Raw genomic sequence first — 15,303 nt, forward strand, 5'->3', positions numbered from 1 at the left:
ACCAAAATGGTAACACATTGCTTGCAGTTGTCACCGTGCTATTTCACAGAAGGGTTGCACCTTGCAGACTCAGAAGGAACATCACTGTTTTAAAACCCATACATGCTAATCAGGACATACACAGTCCCAGCGTTTTCCAAGAACAACTCAGAGAGCTCTCAGTATCTGCACCACAGCTGAGCCAGAGAGGTGACTAACATATCAAAGCTCCAATGCTGTATTGAAAATTGAGGTTATGGGTTTTAACATTCAGCTTACCTTGGTATTTTCCCTCCCACTACGACAGCATCCAGTGCCATTGGCAACTCTGCCACAGCAATTCATGTCCTGTGGGAACAAAAACTGTTCTGAGAAAAAAATTGCACATTCCAAGGAAATGTAGTAGGTTTGATCCCCTTTTGAGAGAAATATCCAAAGCAGAAGGAAGGTGCCAACCAAGTAGGTGTTTCTCTTACCAATGGAAGGCAATATACTGCAGTGTCATGCCCACTGTAGTGGTAAACTTCTTGTTCTGGTTTGGAACTATTCTGACCATTCAACTATTATCTCTGGAGCTGTGACATTATACCCAGAGAAGACTGAAAGGGACAACACATACAATACAATAGCAGTACTCTAGCACCAGGCAGACCATCTGCATTTGTTTTCAATCTGACTTCTATTAGTTTCATTTCTTGAAATGCTCTTTTACTGGGAGACGCAGGAAATAACAGATGCCTGTTCACATTCCATTTGCTAATCACAATTTTTTTGACCTCTATTAGAGGTCAATAGAAACCACTGTATGTACTATGTAGAGTCCCTTCCTCTCCCTTGCATCTCTTTTTCAGGCTGACGTGCACTCAGTGCTTTCCTGTATGGAAGTCAGATTGCCACAGATGTGATCCTTGTTCCAGTTCTCTGAACCTTCTTCTATTCTGCTATACCCTGTTAGAGATGAGAGGAGCAGAACTACACAGAGTACTCAAGTGTAGGAAGAGCCATGGAAGTGTTTTCTGTTTCTGTGTCTCTCTCAAGTTCATAAAATCCTTCAGAAATTCCTCAAAGCCAATTCCTGCCTTCACTACCCAGAACTAACTTGATATCTGTTAGCTTATTTTCTCATCTTCTTACTCACACTCTTATAGACCACATTTAGGGATAGGTGCAACAGCCCTGCTTTCCACCATAGGCCCCAGCACAACTCCACAACAGTGACCTCCCTCCACTGTAAAAACATACCATTTTTACTCTACTTGCCATTTCCTGCTTTCATCCATACAGAGACCCTATTGTCTTTAAAAGCCTTTGGTGAGACACTGCAGAAAGCCTGTTGGAAATCCAAGTAAGGCTTTTATCAACTTTATCAACCATTTGTAATGGATCTCACTCCTGCTTGTATTCTCCTTTGTTGATTGCAATTCTGGATAATAAAATGAAATTAATGGGTACCATTGTAAATTCTTTTCTTTTGATATTTAATACCAGTGTAGACCCATGAGTGGCTGGTAATCACTGAAGTACATAATGATCTACTCTTCTTCACAGCCTCCAGCACTCATTCAGGTACAAAGGGACTAGAGAAAATTTATGGCAAAGCTTCATACCTCACCCAAACCAGCAGAAGAATTCTGGGCAAGAGCTATAAAAAGCAACTTCAAATTTCTTTCCAGAGCTATTCCTGCTCTGCAGCTGATCTTTCAAAAAAGCATATTCCTCACCAGATTCCTCCAGTGTACCATACCTTGACAGTTTGTCCACACCAGGATCAGCTGCAAGTTGTATTATGCAGAGAGGGTGAATTTTTCTGAGACTTACAAAAAAGAGTTACAGAGTCTAGTTACCTGTGATCCAAAAAGGGACCATCATGGATCTTATTCAGATGTCCCAGCAAGTGGAAAGAGTAAAGGGTTTGGTCTAGTTGAATTATTAATGCATGAATCGCATACAAAGAGGTCAAGAGTTGGAGCTGGGTTGTTGGAGCATATATATTTCTTCCTCCCCATCTAAGTTCATGGCATGTTTCAGTAACAGAGAGAAAGAAGCCAACTTTCCAGGTTTTTTTTAAAACATCATCTAAAGCCACTTACTTTAGCAAATGTCCTGTATCCTTCCAGAATGGGTCTGTAGCCTGTACACCGGCACAAGTTTCCTGCATTGCCAGAGCAAAAGGATAAGGATTTAGTGTCATTTGGCTAAAAACTTCTCTTCTTTTAGAACATTCTATTGTTTCTCACAAAAGCTTGTCAAATCTTGATACAGCTAATGAATAAACTGGGAGGAGGAAAATTTCATTAGGAACCTTGCAACAACTCTACCATCTTTTTTTTGTTGAAATTTAAACTGAAATTCATTTAGAACAAATGCAATCTGTTTTATTCACTATTCATTTATCTCAATTGTGTGAGTCTTATCAGTATACCAACTAGTGTGTCTCCTGAATTACACAGAGATTGCTTTCTCCTGCATCATCATTCCTCCTGGATCACTGCTGGAAGCTCAGTAATGACTCTAACCTCAGCAACAACAACAGTCTGTCACAGGATTTATACAGTTGGATTCTGCCCCACTCCATCATTGCATGTTGCTGTCTTGGTCCTTGACTTGAGGACATGTTTTCTGTCACCTCTGCAGGCTCTTGTGACAGCAATGAATAAACAAGGACACTTTTGAGCCCCTCAAGGACAGGCCACCTTTTGGTCTGTTGTTAAGATAAGTGGGTACCTAATCCCAGCCTGAGGCCACTTGCCCCTGCTTATGAACTATGATGTTCACTTCATAGCACCTGGCCAGTCTCTGAGTGGAAAAGCTACTTCCTAACCTTACAACCATCAGCTATTTTTAACAAAATACATTAAATAAAGGTGCACCTCCATCCCACCGGGTGAAACAGATGTAATAAAAGCAGAACAGGTTGCACCCCTGCAGGGCTGTGAATATTACCTTGGAAAGCATCTTCGATGTCCTCCATATGGGGCTCGGGGTTGTTTCGGAGCAACGTGTACATGGACATGACAATGCCTGGAGTGCAAAAGCCACATTGGGACCCATGACTTTTTGCTATTCTCTCCTGAGAGAAAGTAAAAACCACGATTAGCCCATAATAGCAAGGTGAGTTCATTGTTTGTGCCTGTTTCTATTACTCTTCTGTTAAAAGCAAAACCCAGTATCACAGAGGGGCTAAGCTTATCATCAGTTGTTTTCTTGTCAATTAATCTGTGAGACAGCCTTCAAAGAAAAGGGCAGCCTGAAATATTTGCACCTAGGCTTCGAAGTGACTGAAGGTGACTAGAAGATTCTAAGGAGATCAGGAGTTCTTCAGATTTACCATGCTAGGAAGGTTTGGACTACCTGCCCAGACCTGAGTTTGAATTTCAAAACTTAGCTGTCAGAATCTTCAGGTGGGAGGAGAGAAAAGAAGACAAACAAAGGGCAGACTGGCTGCCATCCATTCATGCACATCAAACTTATTTTTCACTTTGTTGTTTACTCCCTCAGATACTGGCACAAGTCCTGTCCACTGTGCAAATGAATCACAGTTTACATTAAGGGAGCAGGTCTCTGACAAAGAGAGGCAAGGCTGCATTGTAATACCTTGCTAGAAGAGCAAGGATACACATTCCTGTTTCACCAAGAAAACAGGAATTTCTTTTTCACCAAGAATATTTTGAGACTCCAGAAACATTGCTGAACCAAACCTTGCTTCACTACTACAGGGAAGGTTCCTAACTATGCAAGATCAGAAACCAAAGTAATTCGTGGAAGGCCATAGGAGAGCCCAAACCGATCTCAATTTCCTAGCTCCAGGTCATTATATTGGCTTTCCCCACAACATCAGCCTTCCCAGACCAGGGTGTGGACCAAAAACAGCCATGCAGCCCAAGGACAAAAGCAATTCAGCCAGGACAGCAGCAGTTAACCTGCTAGGGGCCGAACAGAGCTGTAGCATTGTCTCAGGAGTTTGATTCTGTCACTTAGCCATTCCTGCAAGTATGGATTGTTCATGTAGAGAGTCAGCCTCGTGGCTTTAGCATTATGGTGGAGGTCCCAGTGCCCTGGAACAGGTGTAATCAGCATAAGAAAACATGCATAGAGGGTTTTAAATTTACCAATATTAATAGCTTACCTGGGCTGGGTGCAGCCTGGATTTTGTGTTTCCTATGCCTTCAACAGTAGTTACAGCCACATGATGCAGGGCACAAATGGGGAAGAGACAAGCATTGGCAGTATGGTGGCTAAACAGTACATTAAGGCAATTTCATTTGACAGTGCTGCTCAGCAAAGGAAAAAGGGAACAGGAGAAGTGAAGAGTACTCAGAAGCTACAGCAGTGGACACAATAGGAGCACTTAAATAGATATGATACAAGAATTAATTACAAGCCAAATCCTACAGCACCCAGTCATCCAAAGTTCTAATTAATTTCCCTTGCAGTTTGATCTGGGCATACACCATAGGATTTCACTAAGATATAGCAACACTAAACATCTTTGTTGCACATTAAGATACAGAACTCATATAAGTAATTTATAGGGGCAAACTACAAATACCAAGATGTTGTTTAGATGCACACTTGCAAAGTTACATAAGAGCCTGGAGTTCTCAGTCTTTTAGCTAGAAAGCTATTTCTAGATGTTAAACATGGGGGAAAATCTAGACTGAAGGTAAAAGAGAATAAAGTTGCCAAAACTCATATAAGAACTAGCCATTTTATCTCATCTCTATCAAGACAGAATAATGACCCTAAAGACATCTTACTCGTGGCCATGCTACTAAGCAGAACCATGCAGAGAATCCAAGTTACAGTGTCCCCAAGCATTATTCCAAATACATTAAAGATTTCAGTACTTTCTGTTCCCTACAGTAAGACTAAACTGAGGCTTGTCTCTCTGTTTCATCCTCTGTCTGCATTCCCCTTTTTGTTTGATTCCATTGTTTCCCCTTTAAATTAATTAAAGTAAGAACAGGAGGAAATTTTGTCTCAGGAAATAATTCGGAAGGTTACAATACAAGTAGAGAAAAAAGTTAATATCTGCTGGCATACAGAAATGAGATTACTGTCATAACACAATAACAATAAAGATTTTATCACAATAATCATTATATGGATTCTCATAGGAAAAAGTTACATTAGAATCAGTGCAGATATTGCAGGGCTCAAAAAAAATAGTTCCCTATCAGCACTGTGCAATACTTTAAGAAAAATACTCTCTTATCCTAGCCTTCTGAGTTTATGTTCTGAAAGTGAAAAATTCTGTTTGGCAGAAACATCCATTATATAACTTTTTTTTAAAAAAATTATATCATGTCTGGTATGTCAGGAACCTGGATCTGTCCCCATTTTATTTCTCTATCGCAGAGTTCATATTTCAAAGGATACAGTATTTTCTTCCAAAAGGGATCATACTTGGATATCATAACAGTGCAAGCACCACATCCACCTTCTCCACAGCCTAGTTTGGTTCCACACAGGCCCACTGAAAGAACAGAAATTAAGGAAAACACGAGAAGTGTTGGCAGAAACCTTCTCAAGTCATCAATCTAGGCTGAGCAACAAGTTCTTGCTGAAAACAAAACACTTATTTCTTCTGCTTAGGAATTTAACATAAGCAAAGTTCAAAAACTGGCATGTGTGTATTGAGATCAACACCCAAACCCCTCATAAGGACACAGCCCACACTCCAACAGACTCTTAGAAATAATCAAAAACATATCTTCAACTGCAACAGTTCCCACTTTCCATTACTCAGAAATTACATAAGGGAGATAAAGCACCGGTAATTGCTGAGCAGTTCAGGCATGCAGCCACATCCCTGAGCCACACAGTGACATCTTCTTTCAGCATCTCTCACTGGAGGTCTTGATTTCTTCCTACACCCCTACATCTACCAACCAGAAGGCTCTCAGGCAAGGCAGTCACTCAGGGCTACAAATTACACAGTTTAGCACTAGCTGGGAGCTGCATTTGAACTGCTCACAAACTACCTGCATCTCAAAAAACAAGGTCTGGCCATCCCATTTTTGATGGCTTGTCAATTGATAGTGACAAAACCAGCCAGGCACACTCCCCAGGAGCCTGGGTCCCATAAAATCATGAGAGGGAGACACTGAGAGCCAGAACTCACGGAGATGCACAGAATCCCTGCACAGACACCTGGGAGCTCACAGAGTGTATGGCCCAGCCTAAGCAGATCTCTCCACAGACTGCTGAGCTCATGGCCATGATTTAAATTCAAGAATTACATCAAATATTCTACAAAGGGAGTTCATGAGAGAACTCCTTGAGTCACTTCTGCTTAAGTTCTTTCACTCATTAGAAGGTAATTAGGTACTATTATTTATTGCAAAGAGGATTGGCCAATGTTGAGAGACTTTTGGTGGGGTAAAGATCAGCTGATTTCACTGGCAATAGACACATTGAGTTGAGATCATCAGTGCCTTTCCCTATATCACAGAGCCTTTGGGAAAGCAACGAAACTGTGATAGAGGGAACTCAACCTCACTACAAACAGTATGGCACTGATCATTTCTACAGAATCATAGAATCATTTAGGTTGGAAAATATCTTTAAAATCACCAAGTCCAACCCTAAACATAATGCTGTCAAGTCCACCACTAAACCATGTCTTTAATGCAAACCTAACACTGCCAAGTCCACAATTAAATCATGTCCTTAAAGCCACCACTGCTTTTCATACAATCACGTGCCTGCTTGAGCAGAAATACAGCTTTCCTATGCCATCTGATGTTTCTCTCGACAATAGTGCTAACCTGCCTCAAGAAAAAATGTTTCTCAAAGTATTTGTCTGACCCTAACCAGACATCTACAAAGTAAGTTAACCGGAATACTCATGGAGAAGATCCACAGGCTTTGAAGAGCTCAGATTCTCTCTTTACAAAGCTATTTGCATTAGTTATCAACAAGCTCAGACATAAAAGTTCTAGAGGTAAGACAGGCACACCTAGGCACAAGAGTCATGCCACTTACATTTCCTCTTGACCTTTATCCATCTATGGTACATTCAGATAAATAGAGCTGCTGATAGTTCTGCTGGAAACCTCAAAGAGGAATGAGTGATTCATGTCCCTGTACTTCCTTCAGCTCCCAGACAAATGGAACACAGCAGCATGGCACAGATACATCAACAAAGCTGTGAACAGTTTGGCAGATGTACACATCCAGCTGGCCAGACAAAAACTCAGAAAACATGGAATGACACTACTTATGGAACCAGACCTGGTACAGCCAGCCTGGTCATCACAGTAATAGCTACAGTGCTCCTGAAGCTGTTCTGACTCACATGTTAACCAGTTTCAAACAGGGTGAAACGTGACCGCTTGCATCTGCTCTTGTAAACATGCCCATGGTACACGGGAGAACCCCTGCCCCTGAGCCTGCCTCCCTGGACCATCTGATAAACAGCACAAAATTATCAAGTTATGGGATATTAGCTAGCCAATATGATGTTTTGGCCAGAAAATTCTTTATGATTTGTATGGAACCAATTTAAATTTCCTTCAATTTCATTGCCATCTCATTATTGCTTCCTTTCCATCATACTATAATTCTGTGAAATTACAAGTTTTTCCTTTAAATTATTAATAAATCATTTAAAGTATATAATTTTAAAATTGTTAATATTTAAGAGTGGAATAGCAGCTGTAATCTTTGCTAGCAAGAAATGCCACACAATGCAAAGCACTCCCTCTTACACTCTGCAAAAGCTCTGCCCAATACAGAAGTGACAGAACAGTAAACAATTATGAAATGCTGTAGGCATTTGAAGCCTGCAGTTTTTTCTGACACTGGATACATTTTCTTCGTAGATAAGTTAGCAGGGTTGTTTCTGGGTCCACATCTTTTTCCACCACCTGCAAGAAGGGAAAGATATTGATAAACACAAAATGTTTTACAACACAGATAAGTTATTTGCAAGAGGAAAGTTTGCTCTTTCTGCAACCTCTTTTCCAAAGCAGGGAGCAAAATCACTTATTTCAGCAAGGTTGGTCATGTATCAAGACACAATGTTTCCTTGAATTTATTGTATCAGAGTTTTTCAGTCATGGCACAGTGAGGCAAATCTAAAAAAACTCTTCACCAAAAATGGCAAATAAACTTAGTAGTGAGAAGAGACAGAACTGTATTTTGTCTCAAATCTTGGGTTCCTGACATGTCCTAAATGGTGTCTCATCTTTACTGACCCTGAATAACTGAACTCTGTCCTTTCTTTTACTATTAGAAGAGACAGAGAAAATTAGCAGATAAACAGAATGACAGAAGGAGCATCAGTAATAGGTTTTGAAGAGAAAAACTCCAACAGTGGAAACTGTAATGTGACAACACGGGTACAGCAAGATGAACAGCAAGTACCAATCCTCTGAAGTTTCTCCTCCTTCCCTTGTAACATTAAATCAAACAGTATTACAATAGTAGCCATCCTAAATGTGGAAATAAAAAATTCCAAGAAGGGAGAATTTTTTTCTGCATATTTTGAGACACCTCCATCCTATTAATAAACCATACTCTTACAAGTTATCCATTAAACACAAAATAACCATTAAACATTTTACTTAACCTCTGCCCAGTGGTCAGAAACCAAAGTTCTGCCCTTGCCTGCAAATGGCCACAGGGCTTGTCTTCCCCTTTTCCTGTTATTAATAAAGTGTCAAGAAATGTTTCCAAATTCACTGTGTGCCAGCATATAATCATGTTCTTGGCTCTTATTTTATGCAAGTCCTAAGTACAATAGTTACAGTTTATTTAAATTAATCACTCCCAGTTTGAAGGGCAAATTGAAACAGGGGTCATTTGTGCAAGTATTTTTTTTACTTATTTTTTTTCCACTGATAAGAAACCTTCACAGCCTCTGTCCTGTTTCAGTTTTATGCCTTTGGCATGTGACAGGGTCATCCTAAAGAGACAAGGTTCATACTTTGTGTTTGAGTTCACCATTTTAGAATTAACCAATAAAATTGCTGCTACAAAACACAACTGGTCACTTTTTGCACATCTCATTCCTGTACTGGGGATGATCTACAGGAAAAAACCAGTCCATTCTAGTTTGGGAATGTCATATTGTAGATCATGCAGCACACATTGCTGCTATTCAGAGCAGAGTGCCCCTGTTCCCTCACCTCCTGGATGCATAGAGTCAAATAAAAGCTTGCAGCAGCTCTTCCATGACCATCCAGTTCAGAGTAAGCCCATAAATGCCTCTGCAGCAGCTTGGCAAACAGACAGACATGAGTAGGAAATTCCAAACACCCCTGTGACTGTGAGTGGACAAATGGCCTTTCAGAGCAATTCCACAGGCAAAGAGCCTGCCCCAACAACTCCCACTGTCACACAGTTTCTTCCTCATGTCTGTGCCAATGGCCATTGCAAACCCTTCCAAAGCAGCTTCCAAGATAGCCAGATACAGAAAAGAAACTTCCGAATGGTTAAAGACTGTTCTGTGCTTTTATATAAAAAAAAAAATCTCAAGAGGTTTTCTTGAAAGAGTCCAAGCACTCAGTTATGTACTCAAACCAAGCAATTAAAAGTACAGCCCACTGGCTTCTTTTCAGGAAGCAGGAAATAAAAAACAAGCCTAGTCCTTCATTTTGCCACTTATCACCATGTACTTTTAGTGATGTAAGAATGTGTGAAGTCCCAAAGTCAAAGCTTTGCTCAACTTCATCAGAAAGTGTCTCCCACCATGTCTCAGATAATCCACACCCTTACCCTGTTCTAGCCAACAGCCCTGGATTGCTACTTCAATCACTTTAAACTACTCCACTGGAGCTGTATCTCTGCAATTTTGGCAGAGACTAGGGATCTGAGGGAGATAACAAGTAAGAGTTTGGAGAACATTCTGGATTAAAACAAATCTCACACATCAGAGATCAAGGAGTCATTTCTCTTCACTTCAGATTCCTGGTGGGAGGATGCTTGCTGGTGAGTCTCTCTTGCTAGGCACAGGATAAGAATTTTTTGCTGTTCTTGCCTTTTGTTCATTGTTGTTGATGCTAGTTTGTCCTCCAACATACCATTCCTCCAGTGGTTTCTTGCAATCACCTGCTGTGATTTGTTCTTAAAATATTTTAAAACCCTGTGGGTGGGGATAACATCTTGTCGGATGCCCACTACAATATGATTCACAGCTCAATATCACAGCTCCTGCTCACCTCCCCCAGTGTCCTTGCACAGCAAGGAACTGAATTCCATCCACTGCCTTCTGTGGTCGTAGGATCAGACAACTTAGATACTGCAGTTAAAGAAGTATTTCCCTTGTGGTAAGTTATTGGTTTTTAGTGTTTGCAATTTGTTTTATTTCAGTTTTTTAAATCAAATGCCATATTGCAGGTATATCAGATTGTCAGCCACATTTTGACAATTTAATACTGCATTTTACCGCATTTGGCAGCTTAATTATTAATCAAATGCAGAAAGAAACATTGTAGAAAATGTGAGGATGGCACAGTCAGTCAAATGACTCTCAACAAATTTACTCTGTACTGCTGTGTTTGTACTACGTTTCAGTTTGCGTACTGATTCTAGGAATTTTAAATACTCAGATCCACCTCAGCAGGGAGCCTAGCTTGGCCCTGCAGTTCTTTGTGCTTTTAAATACCAGGAAGAGAAGGTTATGAAGCAGTTCTTTACACCTTTAAAGCACATGGACTAGTCCAGAGAGATGTTGAGCTCACTTCCCCATGATTTTATGTACAAAACTTGAATTTCAATAACTATTTTGTTTTCTGGCTTCTCTACCTGACTCTCATTAATTCAGATAACTTTTCCTTTGCAACATAAAGCATCATATTTAAATTGTTATACTCAGAAGGTTAGAGATTTTTCAGTTTAAGAGAACAGTAGATGAACAAGGTAAATAGAGGAACAGAAAGAAAGAGAAAACAAACACTCCTAGTTTACCAAACAACATGCTAAGCTTTCCATCAGTTGGGGTCTATAAATGAGAAGCAGATGCTTTCATGAAGGACAAGTTCCCATTCAATCACTAATCCCTGGTCACTCAATAAATTGCAAGAAGAAAAAGTGAAAGGTTTTAACCAGACTGACACAAAGCAAGCCAGACCTGTGACATGTAAAGGTCTCCTAGGACCTTAAAATCTGTGAATGTGTTATTCCTGAGGTCAGCGAGAGATTTGAAATTCATTTATTAGGAAAGAGAAATAGAACATAGATGAACAAACTGAATATAACCACACAATGTAAATTTTCTCTTGGTCATGAGAACATTTTGTTCTGCTTTAAACTAGCACACTGAAACCTTGTAAGTCACTGTTTATGTAGAACCCAGAGGTTCACAAAGCTCAGAAAAATCGTGTATTTCAGCTGGTCCCATCAGCAACCAAATACCCAGACTTTGGAAGTGGTAAGAGGTCTAATGTGGCTTCCAGCACAGATCCTCCCTTAGCATTCAGAATAGAAATAGAAATATTGACTCTACCTGTTTAAACTAAAATTACATGCTACATATGCATGAAACAGACTTGTCAGCCAAGGGAAAAAAACCTGCCCCATTAGCTTTAAATTGAGCATGCTGATTTGCATTCTAGTCTAGGCAGACTGTTAAGATAATGGAGTTAGTAGTGTGCCAAGCTTTATGCCCAGTGAAGTACACAGGTGCTTAAAATAAAAAAAAGTCCTGAATGTAAAGTATGCTCAGCTGTTCCAAGACTTTTCCTTGACAATGGTGCAGACTGGGCAAATGCAAGAGAAGAATTTGTTGCAATCCATGTCCCTATCTTATAAACCACCTCTTATCACATGGTTTTGTACAGTGACAGAACGTCAGCAGCCTATTTGCAATGTCAAGCTGTCATGAATTGACACAGCAGTAACCTTTCCCACTGGCCATATTTCCACATTCTTTGCAGTGTATCAACTGAAATACTTAGTCAGAGCCCCAGATGGATAGAGCCATATCCTAATTTAGAATCATGGAATATACTGACTTGGAAAGGACCCACTAAAACCACCGAAGCTCAACTTCTGGGCCTGCACAGGACACCCCAAGAATCATACCAGGTGCCTTAGACCATGGTCCAAAGACTTCTGAAGTCTGTCAAGACTTGGTGCTGTGACCACTGCCCTGGGGAGCCTGTTCCAGTGAAAGACCTTTTCCTAATCTCCCCTGATGGATGCTGTTTCCTCAGGTCCTGCCACTGCTCACCAGAGAGAAGATATTAATTCCCATCTCTGCACTTCCCCTCTTGCTACCTGCTGTTCCAGCAAACTGCACTTCCAGGCACTTCCAACCACTCCTTCCATCACATAACCTTTCTCGTGCAGCAACGTCCCAACAAACTCCACATGCACTGCCACACATCAGAGTGCCCCATGAGTCCAATTCTGTCTCTTAAATCTGCGTTTGGTGGGGTTGTAACTTGAGCCACCTTAGCAATACACACAAAGGCTGGAGGCTCTGGGTAGAGCAAGTGAAACCTGCTCCTTTACTAGAACTGCTTGTTCCATGAGGCAGTGGGAAAGGACACTGAGATACTTTTGACATTAAAATTAGTTGGTATCATTGGTAATATTAATCATCCTCTATTTTTTTTTTTACCCAAGTTGCCAGGATCATGCTATGATAAACCCCTTTACACATGCACACAAGATCTGAGAGATGGCTTTTGTAAACAGGAACAGCAGTTCCATAAAAATTGCTGAAATGCAGCAAGGCCAGTGTCACTCACAGGAGGTTTATTATGTGCAAACACAGAAAAGACAGATGATCCAAAATGAGCAGATTGTTTTCTGCTGATGGCCTTCAGGGCCTAGGCTGCCATTTCTCCCCTTCTCTGTCTTACCCCAGTGATAAAAGAGACTACCACAGGGCCAACCCTGGGCTTTGACTAATAGACATTTTCATGTGTTAGCCAAAAATGTTCTCCAGGAAGGACTTTTCTAACAGAGCAGTGCTCTTGTAATAATTGAGCACCAGCCAGTGCTGAAGCACCACTTGCAACTGCATGTAGGAATGTGTTTATAAACTCTTCATACCTTCCATGACAGGCCTGCTGGTTTTGAACCTCAGCTGATCTGGCACCAGAGCTACAATTCTCTTTCATTAGGGCATACCAGAAAAAAAAATCAAACAAGACAGGACACTTGGCCTGTATCAGTGTCTGGATTGCCCAGCACATTTGTGGCAACCTCCTAATGTAAGATCTAAAGAGCCCCAAGTTCACCCTCCACAAATTGAGGTATACAAAGGAGGCATCTCACTAAAACTTCACAGAGCAAGAAGACAACAAGTTAATGCTGTGCCACCTGTGCCAACCATAGCAGAAAATTCAGCAGATAAAATTCACAGATTATCTTGTGCCACAATTTCAATTAGCAGACTCAATTAGCTAGTTACAATTAACTTGGAGCTTCCAATTTTCATCTCTTTCTAGAAACAATGAAGGGCTGATATGTCAATTAACACATGTGAACCACTACTAATCTGCATGAGCAAAGCTTTAGTTGTCATCCTTCTCTATAAAACCTCAGAACCAAGCCCGGGCTCCACATCAGTATTATATTCAACAGCTCTATGACTAACTTTTACTGCATACTACATAAACTTCATTCTTCAGTAAACTGTTAATATATCAATAAAATAAAACATTCATATCAAATCCACTGGTACCTTGGAAAATTCTAATCCAAATCCAGTTTGGGATACAAATTCATAACTGAAACCCCTAATTGTAGCTACACTCTCATCCACATTTACACTTGATCAAATTACCATGAAAGACCAACAAAAGCAAAATGGTTAGTAATCCTGTACCAGTCTGTAAGGCAGGGTACAGAGCTTTTTAACCAACTGAGAGAATTGTGTGATCCCTTAAGGGATTAAAAAATTAATTGTCTAGCCCAAACTTAGTATACCACACAATATACCCCTAAGCAGTGCACAGGGCAGGTTTGCAAACTCTTGGCTTGACACAAGTGGATATGCAACCCTGTCCCCTCCCGAGGTTTCTCGGCAGGAAGCTGCTTTGGCACAAGTCCCTCTGCCCAAGTATCTAGGCAAGGGGAAGGTTGGGAAGGCACCAATGAGCTGTAACAGAATTAGAAACAGAATTAACTTGGTAGTTGGTCAAAGAGTCAGCTTTGACTTGTTACAAGCTTTTGAAGAGGTCAGGCAAAGTCCAAACTGAGGAAAGGGGGCTCTGGGACAAACTGTTCAAATGTGTCCATCCTTTGCAATGAGCACCGCAGCCCCCTGTGAGACACAGTCACTCCTAAGGTTATTGTCGGGAATCAGTATCAGTTAGTGGGCTTTCATTCTGAAGAGTTTTCTAGCTTCTTAAATGGAAATGGAGTTAACTTTTTTCTAAATCCCTTTCAAAATCCAGATGATAGAATTACTTATTGAGCATATGAATTATATACTGATGCTTTCATTTGAGTTAAATTTTCCAGATTTGTTGAAAGTACTGAAATTATTTCTAGTAGAAATGCCTGTATTAAGCAGTGCACACTTATTTAAAAGAATTGTAGTAAAAATTATTGCCAACAATTCTAAAATGTAAGAAGAATATTATGTAATTGTGTTACTCTTTGAATAATTGACAAGGTAAAGTCAAGAAGAGAAAAAACCATTAGGAAAGCAATATGTAGTCTTCACAATTTAATATTTAAAAGCCATGGAATATGTGTTCTTATCAGAAAACTTCAGAGGAGGAAAATGATTACTAGAAAAGTAAGTAATCAAGCCACAATCCAGGAGCAAGCTGGACAGAAAGCTGTAATCATCCTTACCTTTTTACCATTCACAAAGAAAACAAGTTCATCCCCTGCCTTGTTTGGAGCCATCCTGCACACCTTCCAAAGTTCACTCTAACAGGACCACAGAGCACCCTTGTGAGAGCAGCCCTACTCCCCACAGCAAAGTGAGCACCAGCCACACCACAAGTAATACAAGTCTGCCTCAAGAGTGTTTGACTTTATTTCTATATCAGTGCCCTGTGAAACGCCATATTATATAAGAGGCAATGAAGAGGCGTGCCAGCTGCGTTTGGTTGGTGCTTCTGCAGCCCTAATGACAGAAAAGGAGCTGGAACAAGCAGAGTGACCCGCCCCCTTTTATATAGCAGAGGATCACAATTCAGCTGCATTCCCTTTAGATTATCCTGCCAGGCCTGGGGCACTCACCGTGTGCCACTGACACGGCTGCTTGTAAGGAATTCACAGGATTATGCAATGCAATGCAAACTTCAGGGGGGAGGGGGTTTCTCCCAGCTATCCCTCACCAAATATTGACAGGAAAAAGCAGTTTGCCCTGTTCTGTGCACAGCCATCCACCTGGCATTCACCACACAG

The 15,303-nt window shown here is 40.7% G+C and overlaps 1 protein-coding gene across 1 annotated transcript in view; it reads right to left on the reverse strand.

The window, feature by feature from the left end:
* The window catches only part of XDH (xanthine dehydrogenase), a 49,876-nt gene extending 34,877 nt beyond the window's left edge, over nt 1–14,999 (reverse strand). The window contains exons 1-7 of the mRNA XM_005523279.3: nt 14,743–14,999; nt 7,793–7,850; nt 5,359–5,455; nt 4,106–4,214; nt 2,923–3,049; nt 2,070–2,131; nt 259–327 (exon numbers count right to left, since the gene is read on the reverse strand). Of these exons, the coding sequence (XP_005523336.3) occupies nt 259–327; nt 2,070–2,131; nt 2,923–3,049; nt 4,106–4,214; nt 5,359–5,455; nt 7,793–7,850; nt 14,743–14,796 (576 nt within the window). The 5' untranslated portion in view covers nt 14,797–14,999. The remainder of the gene's footprint in view (nt 1–258; nt 328–2,069; nt 2,132–2,922; nt 3,050–4,105; nt 4,215–5,358; nt 5,456–7,792; nt 7,851–14,742) is intronic.
* Nucleotides 15,000–15,303: the final 304 nt, after the last annotated feature.

This window comes from Pseudopodoces humilis, chromosome 3 (assembly GCF_049639895.1).
Source record: "Pseudopodoces humilis isolate 2021_Gansu_Grassland_sample_001 chromosome 3, ASM4963989v1, whole genome shotgun sequence".
Lineage (NCBI taxonomy): Eukaryota > Metazoa > Chordata > Aves > Passeriformes > Paridae > Pseudopodoces > Pseudopodoces humilis.